This window comes from Ilyonectria robusta (genome assembly GCF_021365365.1).
Source record: "Ilyonectria robusta strain PMI_751 chromosome Unknown BGZ61scaffold_32, whole genome shotgun sequence".
Taxonomy (NCBI): Eukaryota; Fungi; Ascomycota; class Sordariomycetes; order Hypocreales; family Nectriaceae; genus Ilyonectria; species Ilyonectria robusta.
In genome coordinates this window covers 504113-523849 of record NW_025764466.1, presented here as the reverse complement: position 1 = coordinate 523849, position 19737 = coordinate 504113, and the positions used below count along the sequence as shown (strand labels likewise).

The following is a 19737-nucleotide window of genomic DNA, read 5'->3' as shown; positions in this document are numbered from 1 at the left end:
AAATAGTATATTATAGTATATAATAATTAGAATCTTAAGTTAAAAATAGCTTAAAGATTCTAAGCTTTTTATAAGTAATTTTTCTAAATTTAGCCATAATATTTAGATAATAAATATACTATTAAATAGCTTAAAAAATTAGCTTTTAAATAGCATTAAAATTGTTATTTAATATATTTTATATACTAAGTTATTTAGCTTTAAAATTAAGTTAATTTTAAAGTAAATTAATTTTTAATTAATTTTTAATTAATTTTAATTTTTAATTATTAAATTAATATTAATTTAATTAATACAGTATAAATACCCTGGGGCTCAGTGGTTAAGAGCTTGGGACCTTTTTCAAGAGGTTGTTGGTTCGAATCCAGCCCAGGGCACAATCCTTGTAATTGTGCTGTGACTGCTAGCCTCGTCCCCTAGCAGAAAAGTCAGCCTGTACAGGGATTGAACCCGAGGATCCGACTCGCTAACCGGGCCTAAGGTAGCAAGCTAATTGGTCCCTAGCTTGCCTTTAGGAAGTGGACTGGCCAACCCACTATAAGAGGCTAACTACAGCGCATTCCTGCGCTTATAAATAGGTAACCCCCCCTCTACCCAGAGAAAATAGGAAGGTTGGAAGACTAGAAGGTTGAGGTGTTAATGGCGAGGAATAGCTTGAGGTGTTGTTACCAGTTACAGACTCGAAGTTGCATTGTATGCTCTACAGTGACCTTATGGGTACATAGAGTGGTAGAAATAGAAGGAAGGGGTAGGGTTTTCATCCAATGTTTAGGCATACGGTTTTTCCCTATCCGATAAAGTAGTAGGAGTTCTATAGGCCTTGATAAAGGTAAAATAGCGTATACTAAATAAATAAATAAATATAAATTACAGTCTAATAATAGTAAAATAGTAGATTTAATATAGCTAAATATATTAATAGCTAGTAAGGCTATCTATCTATAAAAGTACTAAATAAATGTCTATATACTGTGTGGATTGCAAGGTATTGTAAATTATGCAATTTATATCTAACTGAATAAAATTTGTAGGTACTATATTACTACCAGTTTCAACTACTCTAAGACCCCTTAAGTTATATATAGATTATAATAATTATAATAAAAGAGTTAAACCAGATTATATAGAATTAAATATCTATTTATTCAGCCCGAAGGGCGTTTTACTCAGTCAGAAAGAATTGAGCATAAAACCTCCTCTGATTGGCTAATTGGCCTGGCCTTGCTCAACTCGTGCGCGAATTGGTCGGCTGTTAACGCCACCAAATGAAGGCCTCGCCAGAAACCACCCCCTGAGCGTTGACTAGGTAATAAGAACTAGCTAGCTTGGCAAACTCTCCAAGAGCTTTCAGTTCTTCTTTTCTTCCATGCAATCAATTTGTTGGGTTGCTAAGCACGATCCTGACTGAATAACCCCCGTGCCCCTTACTCCTTCCACTAACCTATATGGCGGCTGCTTCCCTTTTCTGTCGAATCTATCAAACCCATCAGGTTGCTAACGGTATCTAGGTTGATATATTACCTCCGCAGCCAGCCTACCTCTCAAGATTCCCCGGTTACCCTGCCTCCGGGAAGCAGTGCAGTTTCCTCCCTGATCATTCAGACCTGATCTAACTACCTCAAAGACAACCTCTCTATGGTACTGGACGTAAGTTGTCGCGAAGCCTCCTTGCCCGAGCGATATCTAGCAGTCTAGGTGGGTAAGAGGTGGATATATATACGGCCAGATGGAGGACGATATACCCCAGGCAGTTCGAAACTGCTATACCTGCAAGTAAGACCTGCCTGAAGTCGAATTTCGAAGCGTCAAGGACCCTATGAAGTTTATAGGAGACTGTGCTAGCTGTAGGGCACGCCGAAGGGAACGTGTAGCCGAATCCCGAGCCGCCGTTGCCGCCATGCGGAATATTACCTTGAGGCTATCGCCACGCAGAGCCACGAAAAGGACCGATTCTGTAGCTAACCTGACGCCTCCAAGGCGGACTGCGCCAACGCCTGCGTCTGTGCACGGCTCACAACCTCCTGCCACGCCTGCTTTATTCCGTGGCCTGGCGCCCGCACTCCAGGGACTGCCTAGACCTCTGCTGGGGCCATCTACCCCAAGCGCGGTAGAGGGACCTTCCCCTATCCCTGCTACCCTTAGCCTGCCAACAGTAGTTCTGGGCACGCCTATTCCTCAAACGCCTATTCCTCAAACGCCTATTCCTCAAGGCACTCTTCCAACGGCTCCTGTTGTGCTAGGCACGCCTATACCACAGGAATCGTTCCCTACCACACCTTCATTACTGCCACAGGGTCATCGCCGCGGCTGCTATACGCGTCAAGGCACCTTTAACCCACGGTCACGGCCACAGCCTCAAGAGCGACAGTTTGATCAGATAGTTGATCCACCTTTAACAGCGGACCTTAACTTGCCTGCCCTTAGTGAGGAGGATCGGGCCCTTGTGCGGGAGTTCTATACTGCCCTGAATGACGACAAGATGCATAGTTGCATTCGCTGCCGGGAGCATTGGTTCGATATGAAGCGAAATAGCGTGAAAGTCTGCAGCCGCTGCATTAGTCGAGATAGGAAGAGAACCCCTAACGAGCCCTACTTCTTTAGCGCTGCGAATAACCTTGACTTCGGGGAAGTCCCCGGTAATCTACCTGACCTAACAATGGTCGAGGAGATGCTGATTGCTAGGGTTCACGTACACGTGAAGGTCCTACAGGTATGTGGCTCTCAATATAAATACCGCGGTCACGTTGTCCACTTTCTTCGTAATGTTGGTAGGCTATTTGAAGAGCTCCCAGCCCTACCTGAAGAGCTAGACATCGTGCTCCTACGGCCTCCTGATATGGAGGGCGACCCTCGCTTCCAGCAGCAGTTTGCTCGCGATTTCCGGGTACGCCGCTCATGCCTGTTGATTTGGCTCCATTACCTACAGCGCCACCACCCGGGCTATCGCGATATCGTCGTGAGGTAGGATCGCTTGCAACGGCTTCCTCTTGACAGCAGCATAGTTGCTTCCATTGCTAGCCAAGTGGCTGACATACCTGACGGCGAGGTCCCCCAAGGCCCCGTTGAGGAGGCTGTAGAAGAGGATCCTAGCGATGCCGACGCATCAGCAATCCCGAATTTGCAGGTTACCGATACCGAATTGAACGCCCTGCAGTCCCGATTCCTTAATGGTACCCCTGACCCTGAGCGTATGGCTGATCTTGAGCATATGCCACCTAGCGCGCAGGCTCAACACCACATGCCACTACCTTCCATTCGCAGGACTCCTATCAACGAATTCAACCGTTCCCAGCCGCTGTTAACGCTCGCGTTCCCTACTCTCTACCCTGACGGCAAGGCGGACTTCGTGGAGCCTCGCCTACGGAGCATCACGTACCAGGACTACCTTGCCCATGCGATGAGATGGCAAGATGGATGTTTTGCCCGCCATAAGACGTGGCCTTTCGTCGCCCTCAATACGCTGTTATGTGCGCAGGTCAGAAAGCGAAGCGACTACTTCGTCAAGCAACACGAAGGCCGCCGTCAACCCCTTACGCGCGCTGACCTAGAGGAAGCGATGGCTAAGCCTGACGAGCCAGAGGCTCAGGCCCTGATCCAGTCGATCACGTGCCAAGCCGCCGTAATTAAGGGCACTCGGCCATATTGGTATAAGCAAAGGAAGGAATTGGAGGCATATGCCCACAATCTAGGCAGGCCTGGCCTTTTCGTTACTGCAAGTGCGGCTGATTACCACTGGGAGTCCCTATATCGTCATATGCCTCGATTCCAAGAGTGGAAAGCAGCTTTTGAGGCACCGCGGATGGCCCTGTCCCGGCAATTACTGCGAGACAACGCCCACATTGCTGCTTACCACTTCTATAAGTGTTATATGTTCTTTAGGACTATTGTCCTGAAGCAGAAGTTTAACCTAATGGACTTTTGGGGTTGCTACGAGTGGTAAGGCAGGGGGTCTAGTTACCACTATGGCCTATATTGGTTAAGTGGCCACCCAGACTTAGATCCTGACAATGATCAGTCCCGGGAATGATTCGCCTATATTTGGGGATATTACGTATTTGCAGTTAACCTAGAGCCTTAGCGAATATAGGCTCCTGGGGAAGGGAACCCCCTAATCATCAATTTATTGTAGCAGCCCCTTACCGTTGGGTTTCTATCAATGGTAGTTAACCGCGTGCAACGACACCGCTGTAATAATTATTGTATGCAGCTCAATAAACATACCAAGTAGGTCGAGTGCCGCTTTGGATTTCCTCACGGGCAACGCCTACTAGCCTCCCTAGACAAGGTTCCTCATTCTAAGTACTGGAGCTTTAGGGGCGAGCGGAATGATAGCCAGATTAACCACTATAACCGCTTGCTTACAATTGCGTAGCTGGCCAATACAGATATCTCCCCCTACACGAGCCTACAGCAGGTAATCGATTACGTAGCTAAATACTGCTCTAAGTCGGAAAAGAAAAGTGAGTCTTTTGCCCAGATTGGGAAAGCCCTGATGCCCCGGGTCAAGGACCATAACCCCCTTATTTCCTTCACGTCAAAGCTCCTAAATCAGCTAGTTGCTGAGCGGGATTACTCAAAGCAGGAGGTTTGCCACTTGCTCCTCGGCCTGCCGTTACAGGAGGGCTCACGAACCTGCCTATATGTTGACTGCCGTCATCCTGACAGGCATTCCCACTCCCTACGTATGGACGGCGATGAGGTTGACGAGACCCTCAATATCTATGAAAAGTACAGTCAACGCCTAGAAACCCTAGAGGACCTAACCTATGTTTCCTTCCTTAAATACTGGAATTTCCGCTCTAGAGACCCTTCCAAGTGGAAGCAATGGCAGCTAGGAAATGTTAACGGCAGGCCTCGTGTATTAGTTTACTTCCCTTGCTATTATGCTGATCCAGAAGGTCAACAGTGGCCAGATTACTGCCGTATAAAGCTCACATTAAATTACCTACATCGCCGAGTTGATAAGCTTCTGACATTTGACGGCTAACTTTTCAGTTCCTACGTTGAGGCTTTCTTGCATTGTTGGCAACACCACAGTCATGGTAATAACCATTACAGCTGGCCAAAAGAGGCTTGATTACAGCCTCAAGAGGATCAATACGAGGCTCTGCCTGTGGAGGAAGAATTTGATGACGAAGACTGGATTTGCCTCGCCGCCCTTTTACCTGACAACCCCCTTACCCAGGAAGGTCTTGACCTACTCGGCCGCCGCGATATCGATGTTAATTACGACTGGACACGGCATGTAGGTACTTATCCGGAACTTCGAGACGGCTACTGGAAAGACCTTATCGCTAGCCACCCTGTAGCCAACGATGTGGAGGTCCTTGGCCCTCACTGGCGTGATCAGCTGAACCCACAACAACGGCTTGTGTACGACACCTTCATGGGCCACTTCCAGGCGCAAAGTCTTACTCAAATCCTTCTCTATGTTGACGGCGGTGGTGGTACAGGCAAGTCCTTCCTTATTAAGGTGCTATCCTCCCATCTTCAGGCGGCTGCCCTACTGAATCCTAGTTCTATTTGCCGCGTAGCGCCAATAGGTGTTGCGAGTAACCAGATACAAGGCAGCACTATTTATTTGTTGCTACGTCTCCCAGTAGGTGGTACTTTTACCGACCTTCCCCCAGCCGACGCGGCTGCCCTTCAGTCCCGCCTACGGCACGTTAAATACCTCGTTATCGATGAAAAGAGCATGCTAGGGCTTGAGCAGCTAGCGCGGATCGATTCCCGCCTGCGGCAGGCCTTTCCACAGCGTAGCCTTGAGTTCTTTGGTGGCGTGAGTGTCTTGCTGGTAGGCGATTTCTTCTAGTTACTACCCGTCCGGCAAAAGCCGCTGTATTCGACTAGCACCAGCCTGTCTCCGCTGGAAAGGAGAGGGCAGGTGGCCTACTGGTTATTTGACCGCACCATCTTCTTGACTACTGTACAGCGCCAAACTGGTGATGATTAGGCCCAGTTCCGTTAGGTATTGCAGGAACTGCGTGAAGTTAAGTTATCTATACCGTTATGGAACCTCCTTAGTAATCGGGTATAGGCCAAGCTAATACAGAGCGAGATTGACAGCTTCAGGGTTGCTTTGCGGGTGTATTCTACAAAGGCCCGGGTCAACGAGTACAATTACGAGTATATGGTGCACCTCAACGACCCGGCAGTACAGGTGGAGGCAAAGAATCGGGGCAACGGCGCAGGGCAGGCGCCAAGCGACAACGCTGGCAACCTATCTAACAGGTTCCCTGTTGCTAAAGGCGCCAGAGTGATGCTTACGACTAACCTATGGCAGCCAGCTGGCCTAGTTAACGGTGCCCAGGGTACTGTATACGATATTGCCTGGAATGCAGGCACCAACCTATGGGAAGAACCCCCGGCGGTTATTATGGTGGATTTCGATAGCTACGACAGGCCGCCGTATCTAACAACGAACGAGGGCAGGAAAATCTTACCCATCCTCCCAGTCACGCGTGATTTCCTTGTGGGCAACGAGACCTGCGCTCGCACGCAGTTTCCCCTGATCGTGGCGTTTGCTATCACTGTTCACAAATGCCAGAGCCTAACGAAGGATCAAATAGTTACTGACCTCGCTACATGCGACTTCTAGGCCGGCATTAGCTATGTTGCTGTCTCACGGGTAACCTCGCTGCAAGGCTTACTCCTTGAGGCGCCTTTCGATCGTCAGAGCCTCTATAACCACACGCCCACGGAAGGTTCATGTGCCTGTGTTTCCTACGTGCTGCGTTTACGCTAACTATAAGGCAGGGATGAAGATGCGCCTCGTTGACCAACAACGCCGTCAGGCTCAACAGCTGACCGAGCCACCGTATCCACCACTCTACCTTGACTAGACGACGTCTTCCTATAAGCTACATAGAAAGGGGAGGTTCGATATATGGTATAGAGTTAGATTCGGCCTCTCAGGAAGCGGTAGAGGAACCCCTGACTATCAGCCAACTCCCCCACTGCAGGTTTGACGCGGTTTTAACAGCTAGTTGCCGCCGCAGGCGAAAGGGGGGGTTCTAGAAATCCCCCCTATGAGAATTGAATTGCAGGTATACGGTATTACCCTTTGGGCTGGATATTCAGCCGTTAAGCCCCTTGCCTTGGCAACTTAACGGGTGTTCGAAGTATTTTATAATTAAAGAATATTAACAGTTAATAATAAAGCTTATTAGGCTGCTAGTTAAAGCTACTACATTCTGTTGCTAGAATTATATCAATAAGTAATTATTTATAGGAGCTTTATAATTAGAGGTATATATTGTTAGATTGGATTATATACAAAGCACCTAATCGGGCGGTCACGTAGTAACCTCCAGGGTTGAGACTGCCTATTAGTGCAGATACCTCAGGCCCCCACTTTTAGTGGTGATTGCAACACATACGCAGTCACGGCCGGGAGACCTCCCAGATACACACAGACAATACACACACAATCAAGTCATCCAAGTGCCACGCTAGCTTTCCGACAATTACTGTCAATACTTGTGTTCGAGCCCGGGATCCATGGGTGGTGGAATGTTTTCTGTCGGGTTTACCGGCGGAGAAGATCTTCCGCTCCGAAGGCCACTTTTCCTACTTGGAAATGTACTTGTACGTTAGTGATAGGTGCCTTTTCGGCTCAGTCGCCGGGCGTAAATAAATTATGTGTATACTAGACCATCCGTTAGCAACTACTGCACAGAATGCACAGAAACAAAGCACTAGCTTCCCCACGGATCTGCGCCCTCTCTTCGTCGCAAAGTGCCATACGCCTGGGCTATTTAAGCGTGCAAAATTTTGAGTTGCGTGCGTAGTTACGCATCTACAAATGTCACCAGGGTGGCCAGCGGACTGGGGTTCTCACCAGTCTGCCTTGAGTGGGTAACTGTGGCCACTGATTTGCTCGTGCGGGGTTCTAAAAATGACTCGTCCGGACCGTCGGCGACTGGCCCACAGTTTACCCGGTATCATTCAGGTCGTCAAGGAGGGGAAGGCTTATCAATAACATCTCCACTCTGATGGCTCCGACTGCATGAGCGTCGCCCTTTGGACACAGACATAAGTAATTAGCTCCTGCACCTACCCGTTGACCATTCCAAAACCACTGAGGATGCTCGTGCTACACGATCTTCCGTTCTCCTCGACAAAGCGTAGAAGCCCACAGAAGCGACAAGGGTCAAGCGAGCTATCAGTGAAGATACCCAACACGTTTCGAAGAAACGCAAGCGCGACCATCCTTCACGTCCTCCCCCACACTATTAGGATAACCTCTCCCAACTCGTGTTGATAAAAGGCGCGCTGCGAGAGCTCGACCGCCGAAACGCCGCAGAACCCCATTCTACATCCCGAGCATCGATATCGCTGCCCCCGTACGCGACGCGCCGGTGCCGCGCGACGAAACGCCCGTCCTCTTCCAGCAAAGGAGTTGGTCCAACAAAGCTCGCCAGCAGATTAGGCGCAACTCAGGCATTTCGCTAGGCACGGTGGTCCTAACTTAAAAGACCTAAGAGGGGTACAGAGGCTTCCGAATCTTCTACATTTCCCATACTGACCCGATTAAGTATTACTAGTTAATTAATTCTGAGATAAGCTCTAGCTAATCGAGCCTGGGCTGCTATAAATGGGTCTTGTAATCCCTAGCGAAGACTATAACGACGCCGAATATGACGATAACGAGGAGCAGAGGACTGCATAATCGCAACTTTTAGCAATATTTAGTTGATCATAATATCTTCCCCCTGGCTATAAGTATTCCAACGGTAATAAGCTTCCCGAGCCTGAGAATATAAATAAGATCTATTAATAATATAGGTTAAGTCTAGATATAATATATATTAGGGGAGTATTAGATAAAGTTTATATTAATTAGTAAATTTCCTAGTATAAAGACTATATTAACTAGTAAACTTCCAGGTATTAACTAGATAAAGGCTAGAATAACTAACAAAATTCCACTTACCTGCTAATTATTTACTAGTTAATATAAATAGCTTTACTAAAGAAGCTTTCTTTAGGAGGTTTACTAGTAATATAATAGCTAAGTACTAGTAATCTATAGCTATAGTAGGCAGCAATTACTAATAAGCGCCAATAGATAGAACCCAGAAAGCAGGAAATAGAATATATTAAGTTTACTAGTAAGTGCTGAGGATAGAACCATTCCCAGAAAACAGAGCTATAAACTTATATATAAGTAAATTACCCACACATACAGATAGGAAACAGAAGGCACAAGACTGAAAGGTCCTATATAGCTACTAGACAGACGGCCTTCTATCGTAGATTTCTTAGCATCCTCAGAGCGGTAGTGGCTTTCTTAGCGACAGCCAATCCGCACCTATAGGAGGGCTACAATTACTACTAAGCGCCAATAGGCAGGATCGTTTCACACAAAGCAGGAACCGGAAGCTACACAAGTTCTAGTCTCAGGAAACAGCTCCAGATAACAGGATCGCGGTCTCTACCACGGTGGAAACTACGACAGAAACCGTGGTAGAAGCCGTGGTAGAAGCCGTGGAAGAAGCTGTGGTAGAAGCCGTGGTCGAAACTGTGGGGATGTGGGTGCTACAGGGTGGTATGGGCAGTGGGTGCTGTAGAGTGCTCTGGGGGTAGGCGCGGGTCAGTGTGTAAGGGGATCTCAACACTGCGTAAGGGATTTCAGTGGTCAGGGTGGTCAGTCAGTGTGTAAGTTGAGCAGCCCCGAGCGTCGCGATCGCCGAGTCGATTCTCTAAGGAGGACTTTAAAAAATTCAGCCGTGCAGATGATCATGCGACTAAGGAGAGCCACTGTATCTGTAATACCAATAATTGAGGGAGACTCCGGAGACACAAGGTGTATCATCAATGTGGCTTACGCTCATGTTTTCCGCAGACATAACTGGTATTTTATTTTATGGTTTGAGAGAAGGAAAGGCGCTTGAACAACTGGGGACTCCATGGCTTGCATACTTTTTGGTAGCGTAGGCCTACACTTAGCGGGCACTCACTGGTGTGACTGCACCGGAAAATAGGGGACCGACTTGACTCGCTATTTCGTCTTTTAATAGCAACCTCTTGCCCCTCTTGCTGTCCTCTTTTCAGCTACTAGCGACAGCGGCAGCAAACCCGACGTAATTGCATAGTTGAAGTCGAGCGTTCTGGAACAAAAGCATACTCATCTTTCACACATTATGTTATTGGATGCGGCCCTCGACCTTATGCAGGAACAATGTGTTTTTACAGAACGATTCCGCAAAGGAGACCCACTCATGATTCTGTAAGCCCAGCCATGCTTGCCCCCGAAGGTATGTACTGCTTCCGAGGAAAGCCAGTCTTTTCGTCCACTTCTTGCCATCGTCCAAATGCGTCCCAGGACCAAAGCTGTCCCAAGACCGCAGCTGTCCCAAGACCGCAGCTGTCCCAAGACCGCAGCTGTCCCGGAAATTATTCAGAAGTTTGACGGAAGCGCCACTTTAGAAATTCGGGCGAGTGACGAAGATATTCGCGTCTACTTGGGCGGCCGCGCCTCGGAGCTGCCGAAATGCGTAGGCCGTACGCCCGGGCTACAAGACGAGATAAAGAACGGCATCCTCCAGGCCGCCGACGGCATGTACGTGGCTCCTCGTACTCTTGATGTATCGTGCTCACTCGACCTCCAGGTTTCTTCTCGCACAGCTTCATTTTGACTCCCTAAGAGGGAAGAAATCCGCTACGGCAGTGCGCACTGCATTAAAAGGACTTCCGGCCGGATCGGAGGCATATTACCGCGCCTTCAAGGATGCTATAGAACAAATCGAAGGACAGCTTGCAGACGAGGTCGAGGTTGCTTAGCAAGTTATCTCGTGGATTACATGTACAAAGAGGCTATTAAGTATACTCAAACTGGAGAATGCTATTGTAGTAGTCATCAGATAGATAAAATTTAACTTCAAGAACCTCTACCTAGTGGAAGATCTTATCTCAATATGCGCAGGCCTGGTTATTATCGATGAGAATAGCAGCATAGTGCATTTAGTACACTACACAACGTAGCAGTACTTTGAAAAGACCTGTAGCCGTTGGTTTCCGGACGCTCAGTCCTGCCTTGCCTCTACTTGCGCTACGTACCTCTTATTTAATGAGTTCACCTACAGGGGCCCCTGCTACACACAGAGCGAATACGACAAGCGGCAACGGGAATACCCGCTCTACCAATACGCTTCCCTCTGCTGGGGGGAACATGCTCGGCACGCCTCGGAGACTAGTCACACACTCATGAGATTCCTTGAGAGCGGTAGCAACGTCGATGCATCGTTCCAGTGCGTATTCGTTGAGGAAGGAGAGACGTTTGAATACGAAAGGCTTGATGACTCCAGCGATAGCGACCTGTGGGGGTATGACTTTGGACCTTTTCTGGGGACGCTAAGCAGCCTCGCTCCTAATGGGGCAAATTTCCTCCTTCGGTGGACACCACTACGATTTAGCGGTCTGAAATAGGACATGGATTCCGAGACAGGACATGGACCCCGAGAGACCTCCGAGAGGGTAACTGCACTCAGAGAAAGGATTTTACCTCCGAGACGCCAGAATGCCAATTAACCCGACATAGTAACATCCACCTGACGCACACCTCAACAGCCTAAGGTAGTTTTCGGCAACAGAAGATTGACTAAAAGCAAGCTCGTGACATGCAGACATCATGCAGCAGGTAGCATGGTTACCGTCGCTTGGTTTTGTCTACGGTATCTCAGCTTTCAGTTATCCACCCAAGGATACCCAGACATTGCCCTAACATAGTAGTTACATAGGTCATGGTTGAACATTGGTGACACGGGCTTAAGAGTGTGCCGGAAACATCTTACCCAAGGGAAACCGAGGGTAACTTCAAAAGTCTATTTTAGAGGCGAAAAGTTTGTGCCGTGCACGGTAAGGAGCAATGGCTAAGTCGATCGAAGGCCAAGCATGTGGGGAAATGAGGTGTATTAATGAACATAGCCGCTATTAAATCTGATATTGATCGAAGAGGGTAGTTAATCCAAGGTCGTAGAGTACAGACCATCACCATACCACTAAAGATGCAGTCAAAGACATATAATTCGAATTTTAGATATAACCTTACAATCAAATTGCCTGTTACAGGTTTATAGAAGCTTCAACAGAGTAATTAATAAGCTAGGTATCCCTACCCCTTAGAACCCTGTTCGTCGCCAGATCTTCATGGGCATACCCTCGGGCACTAGGTTAAAGTGTTCAACCCTTTCCAGCCTCCAGTCCGGTGAAGGTAACGCCATCTCATAGCGACGAACCAGCGATGCTACCAGAACAGTTTGTTCTAGGTAGCTGATATTGCGTCCAATACAGCCTCTGGCACCCGCACTAAAGGTAATGAAGTATGGCTGTAGCTTCTTGCCCTCCTCCCCAAGCCACCGCTCCGGGATGAACGCTTCTGCATCAGGGAACACTCGTTCATCTCGGTGGGCGACGTACGATGATATGGAAACAGATGTGTTTCCTGGGACAAACTCACCCAATATAGTACAACCTTCCGGTGGTGTCTTTCTAGGCAGCCCAAATGTTGTAGGAGGGAAGAGGCGAAGACTTTCGTCCAAGCAAGCACGAAGGTAAGGTAGGTCTCTAAGCTTGTCAAATGGGATCACGACTTCGTCCTCATCTACCACGCTATCAATTTCGTTCCTGAGCTTTTCAAGAGCATCCGGATGACGCAGGAGAAGGTAGATGACGTTTGTGATGGCGATGGCGGTGGTGACGGACCCAGCGTTTACTGATGAGGGCGATATTAGTATGTCTTTTCCCCCCACAGATCTCTATTATTCTCCGACTAGAAAAGGGGACAAGGGTCGCAATCTTACACATGACGCTCATTTCGGCGAAGATCTCGCCAAATGGAAGATGGTTTGGTGTTCCATCCTTGCTTTCCATCAAAGCTTGGAAGAAATCATCGAGTTTCTCTCCATCCTGGTAACGACGTAGTCGCTCACGGGTCTGATGCATCACAATGCCATCAAAGCTTTTACCCGTGCGAAAGAGTTTTCGATACTTTGGTGAGAAGATGGCGGCAAACTTTTGAAGTATCTCAAACCAGTCATAGGACCAGACGAGGTGAGACTGGGCTGTCAAGTTGGAATGAATAGCTTCGCGGTAATGAGCAGTTTGAATTTTGCCGTCCAGGCCCTCTGCTTTGGTGTCATCATCTCCTCGATCTAGGAAGCCTAGAATATTGCTCATGCCAATATCCACAATGGCTTCCATGGTAAAGAAGTTGGCCCATGCCCTGAACTCGACGTTCAGCTCCTCCGGTATGGGCATTGTGCCCGCCTTCAGAGGCAGAGTGCAACGAGCATCGAATTGCTTGATGAGGCGTTCCACCTTGTCAACAACCTTGAACTCCCAGCTCTCAAGGTTCTTGATGGCGTACGCGGCAGAAAGAACCTTACGCTTTCGCTGGTGCTCATGCTTGTCGACGACGTCGGCAACATTGAAATGTGTGCCGGATAAGACGTCGTAGAAATCGTCCTTGAAGCATTTGGTTCCGTGTCCGTAGATATCCTGTAGCATCAAGTTAGATAATGCAATGTATTAAAAAAGATTTTTTTTTCTTCAGATCCTGACCGTACCTTTATCGCATGCAGGTGCCCGTAGGAGAGTGAGTTTGGCCCTGTGCGGATTACTGGATGAATCTTGTGCAGTTCTGCCAATCGTCCACATCTGTACCCCCCCGAAGCCTTGATCATGAAGGGAATGTTGCTGATACCCGATAGCGGTGTCATGCCAGGATACTTGCGAAGACCCTTTGGGTCAAGAAAGTACTTGACAACTGGCCAGACTAGGAGCCGACCGATGATGGCAATGAAAACCACCATGAATGCAATAAGGCCATACATGATTGATTTGATACATGCAATGGAAAATGATAAGAGGGAGGTCTACTTCGACCAAAGGTCAAGAGAATTGACTGAGTGAACTTGACGATGCCTACGTGGCCTAGCACTATTTATGTTTGGGAATACCAGTCATCTAGCAGATCTCAAGCATCCGTGGCTACTCTGGACTGGAAAATGGGCATGGCCCACTCCCCTCTACCCTCATCGATGCTCCGCCTGATCTTCCCCGCAATCCCCCCCTTCCTCCAAGGCGAGCAAAGCAGAGACCCTCAGATCCACCAATCGGGCTTCAAAACTGAAAGAGAGCAAAGACTGTACTGCCTGAGGGCACGCACAAATGCAGCATATTTCCCCATTCGAACCCATGGGTGAGACTGCAACTGTTGGTGGCTATAACGCATGATAATCCCAGCAATCTGCATGGGGCTCCTATTTTGCAGATTTCAACAGCAACACTAGAAATTATGGGGCCTGTAGGCTCATTTCTCGCTCTCTGGAGTAATTTTCCCCATTGGGTGACTCCCGACTTGAAAGTCTGTCTACTTGAGGAAACTCCCCAGGAACAGGAAACTCGGCCAACTTGCCACTTATCGATACGAGACTGAGGCTCGGTTGATCTGATGAACACATATAAGCGTGTAATCGTCGCCGTGAAACTCGACCAAGGTGATAGCGAACACCCTTCAACCCCGTCAACCCCGCCCCAGTTTATTATTCATGGCGGAATCTATCCCCATTCACAACGCGATCCTGGCCGTAAAGCCGGTCTGGCGTCAGCTCCAGAGAAATTCTCAATGGGACGATGTCGTCGCGACCTTTCTTGCTTTGCTCGTCACTGTCTACGTCGCACGAGCTCGGATCAATGGCAAAGGTCCACACTTCCATCTTTGGTTTGAAAGGCCTCAAGTGCATCTAGATTCCAAGAAGGCCGTTGCAGAGACCAATATCGCTCGAGTCTTGAGCGAATCAGTGAGTAGTCCCTCATCCCTACCAAAATGCGATTTGCACACCTTGGCTCATAAAAGGATTCCAGGGCAAAGACGTCGTCATCTTCTTCGGATCTCAGTCGGGAACGGCACAGCGCTTGGCCTATCACCTTGGCCAAGTAATTGATCGGCGCTTTTCGAAGCAAGTCCTCGTCGTAAACCTGTCAGACTACGATAGTAGCTCTATTGCTATGATCGAACGCCAGACACTGGTCATCTTTGTTCTGTCGACTTTCGGCGAAGGCGACCCCCCGGACAATGCTTTTGCTTTCTCCGATTGGCTCACATCTTCTCCGCCTCAAAACTGCCTGGAAGGCATGAGATTTGCCATGTTAGGGCTGGGAAGCAGCAAGTACCTGTCCTACAACCAGTTTGCCAAACAGGCCAACGAGGCTCTGCTCAAGTTTGGCGCCCAGCCAATCCTTGACCTCTGCCTTGCCGACGACGCTTTCGGAATGGTAGATGAAGATTTCTTTAACTGGTCAACGGATCTTTTCACAGTGTTTGTGGAAAAACTCAACATTGCGGAGCAAGCTCGACCTTACACGCCAGCTTTAAAGATCGAATTCCTCGACGAGTCAACAACGGATGACGAATGGTACATGCCTCTCCATGGGAGTGAGGTCCAGAAAGCTACACGATTGACCCCGGTGTCATCCATCAACTGTTTGCCTGTCAAAAATATCCGAATGTTGACGGAGTCCCGCGACCGCATGTCAATCCACATAGATATTGATATATCGCGGCACGTGGAGTTAAAATACAACACAGGTGACCACATTGCCGTCTGGCCCGAGAATACAGACGACGAGGTAGAGTCTCTGCGTGTTGCGCTGGGGATCCCTCAGACCGACATGAAAAAGCGGCTGAATATCGTTGGCCAGGCGACGGGTTCCTGGAATCCTACCTGGGGCTCGACTTCCATCCACGCATCACTCAAAAGACGCATGGAGATCGCCGCGCCTGTCTCACGAGAGGTTATCCGAGACTTGGAACAGTTTGCACCCTCCGATGCGGCGAAATCAGCCTTGCGGTCAATATCACGGGACAAGGAGACCTATACACGGCATCGTGCGTCGAAAAAGGTCACCTTGGCTTCCATTCTACACCACGCATCTCCTGACTGTCCTTGGAAAATCCCTCTTTCATTCCTTCTCGAGCGAGTCCCTGCACTAAAGCCCCGATATTACTCGATCGCTTCAGCGTCTACTGTTCAACCTCGTCTGGTATCTCTGACTGTGAGCGTTACTACGCTTCAGCTAGACAGCCCAAACGAAATTATCCATGGCTTGACGTCGTATTACCTACTTAGCATGCTGAATTCGCCAAAGGGCCCTTCCGGGGTGGGGATGCCTAGCGATGCACTTCGGACGGCATATTGTCACTTCCGTAAATCCAAGTTTAGAGCACCCGTCTCTCCGTCTCAACCCATGGTTATGGTGGCTACCGGATCTGGAATCGCTCCGTTCAGAGGTTTTATCCAGCATATTGTCAAGCAATTCGAGCTCGGCAAGGAAATCGGGTCGATGGTTCTCTTCTTTGGTTGCAGGGCCCCAGAAGAACAACTCTACAAGGAAGAATTCCAGGCCGCTGAGAAGACCCTGTGCGGACGGCTGCGGATCATCATCTCGTATTCGCGGGCCGGCACAGACAGAGGCTACATCCAGGACAAGATCAAAAGGAAACATGAGCTTTTAGGGCAACTCCTCGTTGACGAGGATGCTAACATTTATATTTGTGGTTCATTGAAGATGTCCCAGGACGTACAAAAGGTTTTGCGCGACATCCTCTGTCGCAGGCAGCAGTGGACAAACTCCGAGTTCACCAATTTTGAAGCAATGAAGAGGAGAACCAAGCGGTGGCAAGAGGACGTTTGGGGTTAGCGTGAAGCACCTAACGGTGTACTCATACCGCGAGATTTTGCTTTCGGTTGATATACAAGCTAGGTCTTTTTGCTTCAATATAAATAGAAACCAAAAGATTTAAGACGCGGTTATCCTATCTGAGGAGCTTCGATATGAGTATGAGAAATTATTTACATGATTAACTTTTTTTTATCTAATTACCTCTGCCGCTTTGATTACAGCTATCATGAGACTTGACAGAATCGGTGACAATCCGATAAGTCACTTCCTGCCTGCCATAGAACATATAACTGCGACGCAACTTATGGACAAGGCCCATGAGTGATCATCTTACTATTACTGTATTTTTACATACTAGACCTCTATCTTTAACCAGATGTACGAATCTTCAAAGTACAATTTCTCAAGGAACTTTCTTTTACTTTCCACTTCCTAGACATATAAGGGTAAGTAAAACTATACGTTACTGCCATCTTAACCGATGAACTTTTGTGTTACATCCCATGACAACGCGTTGATTAACTCGTCTGCTCATCTAAACATTCGCTCCCAAAAGGGTTAATCCCACCCTCAATTCATACACCAAAACAACAACTCTTTACATTGGCCGCACTTGCCATGCATGTTTCCGCCGTGCGAGGGCCAGGATATCCGTAAATGTTTCCTGGTCTTCAGGATCACTAAAGCGATCGCGACACATCTCGATACCCATGGAAGCAAGTGCAATGGCGCAAACGCAGTCCGAATTTGAGAGACCAACGCCACAGAGATCTCTTATTGTATTTTCGAGTATTACCTAGAACCAGCGTTAAAAACTCCCAGTAAAAATGTCGCATTGGAACGAATTGCTTTTAGTTAGTAACTTACATCTGAGCCTGCATTGAGAACTTGAGAACCAGGGCCTAGCCGGCGCTTCGCTGGGTGATAGTGTGACAAGAGAATTCTGGCCAAGTTGTAGTGTTGTATCGCTGAAGCTAAAGAAAAATCAGCCTGGAACAAGAAAAGGGCTTAACGAATCAACCTACCAGGAACATCGCATAGATACTCCGATATAGGAAATCGTCTACTAGGCCCGGTTCCTTCGTAGCGTATTGGCAAAAAGAAAGAGGGTCTCTGGCGCAGCCATCTCTCTCCCCGAGCCTCGAGCCGGTCGTAGTCGTTGAGACTGAATGCCTTCTGTCCACAGCAATGGTTTAAGACATCGGCTAAGTGGTAGACCATGAAATTTCCCCATTCTGCATTTTCCCCGGGGAACTCGTCCCAATCTTCCAAGAAATGATGCAGTGGGAATCTTACGCTATGTTGACCCATAAATGCAATAACAATCGCCTGCCGTAATCCAACCCAGGCTACGGCCTTTTGAAAATTAGAGAGGGGACCATTTCCCTCATACCGGTGTAGCAGCCCTTCAGTGCCTAGCACATGACAGTGATTATCTGTACCTGTTAAAAGCGCTGCTGATCGGTTATGCGTTGTGAAAGATGTAGTCATAAGGATATGCTAACCTTCAAACTCAGACCGCAATCGAAGAATAACAGTGGCTGCGAGAATGCCGTCGTCAAGCACAACATTTTTCTCAGAAAGGCATGGTATAATAAGCTCGAGACACTTTTGGTGATACTCATCGGAAGCTATGGGATCGTATTCTTTGAGGATGCTCAAATGTCGTGACGACACGGACAGTATGGCGTATAGAAGCGGTTCAGAATGTGGGAGCAAACGGGATACCCCAAGTGTGAACCATCTATGCAAGTCTAAGATGTCGTACTTTAAAACCGGATGTTAAACACTGGTGGTGGAGCCATTATATCGGGGACAAGATAATTACCCAGCGAGCTAATGTTTGGAAAAAATATCCAACCAGCCTTGTATCGGTAGCATTCAGGGGGAATAAGCTAGTTGACAATGTGTTCTGGTGAGCCGACGGAGAATGGGTGAATCTTTCTTCACGGACTGCCGAGAAGCTCAGCCCGTCTTCGAGGTTACACGTGGTTGAGCAATATTGCCGAACAGGCGTACAAGGACTCGCCAGACTTTGGGAGCGCCTATACCCAGAGTCACTTCCCGGCATTGCTGCATCATCTGGGGTAACTGGGGAGTAGTCCGACGGATGGCAATGTTCTGATTCAGGCGCATTTGAAAATGAGCTGCTCTCTGCAGTGACGACAGTGGTAGAAATTTCGGTTAGTGGCTGAAGTTGATCCTCAACCAGCGCCGGCAAAGCCGAAATATCGTAATATTTCCCAAAATCGATTTCGGATGCGAATGACACTCAATGTTCATAATAATCAGCGAGATTTTCTTGCGACATCTGTCAAAGGTCTTAAAACTTACCTTGACCTGGCATGCTCACCCATTTTTGGTTCTTGGGAAACCTCAGTCTTGGAACCGATTTTGCTTAGCAAGAAATGCCCATGCTTGACAAGCGGAAATGGAAGCCCCTTACGATTTACATGGTCTGAATTGGACCAGCTTGGCCCGGGAGCACTTGGCCCCGACCCTTTTGCAGTTCACGCAGGGAGACTCCGCCGAGCCTAAGTTGAGTCAGTCAAATTGCCAATAGTCTCGAGCCTGCAGCAAAAGCGGATTCTGATCTAAACCTTACACTTTAAGTGACGTTCTTTGCACAACTGTGGAACTCGGGAATTAGTGCCAGTTCTTCAGTTCTGGAGGTTCGTAGAGCGGAGGTTCGGACAGACTTGCCTTGCAGGATCGATCTTGTCGATCATTCATGGTCCGCAAGGGCTATTATCAACAACTTTTGGAGGGCATGTGGTAGGTACATATCCTCGGGCGATGGTTGGGAATGGGAGTTGGAGGATTTTTTTATCTACCGGCATCCAGCGAATGCGGGGGGGTTCTTATGCTTATGTGGAGAGCGGGGGGCAGCCAACAGCAGTGGAGCTTGCCACTAACGCACTCACGTGAATTAACTCGTTTGAGATAAGCCGAGATTCCTCGGCTTACCGCCTAGCAGCCTAAGGCTCTACCTTTCCTGGCTTGTAACTTTAACGGCATTTTGAAAGTATGTGATACATACCATCCTTCTGT

At 48.2% G+C, this 19737-nt stretch overlaps 5 protein-coding genes and 1 pseudogene across 6 annotated transcripts; 4 read left to right on the top strand and 2 right to left on the bottom strand.

The window, feature by feature from the left end:
- Positions 1 to 305: 305 nt before the first annotated feature.
- On the top strand, positions 306 to 377 carry BGZ61DRAFT_t196 (annotated as a pseudogene). Its single transcript has one exon. The product of its transcript is annotated as a tRNA-OTHER (tRNA).
- Positions 378 to 1654: 1277 nt separating this feature from the next.
- On the top strand, positions 1655 to 2533 carry BGZ61DRAFT_562294 (uncharacterized protein; the record flags this gene model as incomplete). Its single annotated transcript, XM_046255845.1, has 1 exon — positions 1655 to 2533. A coding segment is annotated over exon 1 (717 nt), but the record flags the coding sequence as incomplete, so codon positions are not given.
- A 7783-nt stretch (positions 2534 to 10316) lies between these two features.
- BGZ61DRAFT_539198 (uncharacterized protein) lies at positions 10317 to 10785 on the top strand (the record flags this gene model as incomplete). Its single annotated transcript, XM_046254764.1, has 2 exons — positions 10317 to 10564; positions 10614 to 10785. The coding sequence occupies 2 exons, from the start codon at positions 10317 to 10319 to the stop codon at positions 10783 to 10785; spliced, it is 420 nt and encodes a 139-aa protein (XP_046097008.1).
- A 1337-nt stretch (positions 10786 to 12122) lies between these two features.
- Positions 12123 to 13835, bottom strand: BGZ61DRAFT_367536 (cytochrome P450; the record flags this gene model as incomplete). Its single annotated transcript, XM_046241795.1, has 3 exons — positions 12123 to 12715; positions 12804 to 13500; positions 13569 to 13835. The coding sequence occupies 3 exons, from the start codon at positions 13833 to 13835 to the stop codon at positions 12123 to 12125; spliced, it is 1557 nt and encodes a 518-aa protein (XP_046097007.1).
- A 717-nt stretch (positions 13836 to 14552) lies between these two features.
- Positions 14553 to 16704, top strand: BGZ61DRAFT_539196 (uncharacterized protein; the record flags this gene model as incomplete). Its single annotated transcript, XM_046254763.1, has 2 exons — positions 14553 to 14804; positions 14869 to 16704. The coding sequence occupies 2 exons, from the start codon at positions 14553 to 14555 to the stop codon at positions 16702 to 16704; spliced, it is 2088 nt and encodes a 695-aa protein (XP_046097006.1).
- Positions 16705 to 17093: 389 nt separating this feature from the next.
- BGZ61DRAFT_462702 (uncharacterized protein) lies at positions 17094 to 19516 on the bottom strand. Its single transcript, XM_046247335.1, has 9 exons — positions 19390 to 19516; positions 19292 to 19316; positions 19133 to 19220; positions 19021 to 19067; positions 18515 to 18957; positions 18192 to 18453; positions 17712 to 18140; positions 17554 to 17660; positions 17094 to 17482 (listed from the first exon to the last, which is right to left on the bottom strand). Exons 1-9 carry the CDS (start codon positions 19417 to 19419, stop codon positions 17285 to 17287), a joined length of 1629 nt encoding a protein of 542 aa, XP_046097005.1. The 5' UTR covers positions 19420 to 19516; the 3' UTR covers positions 17094 to 17284.
- Positions 19517 to 19737: the final 221 nt, after the last annotated feature.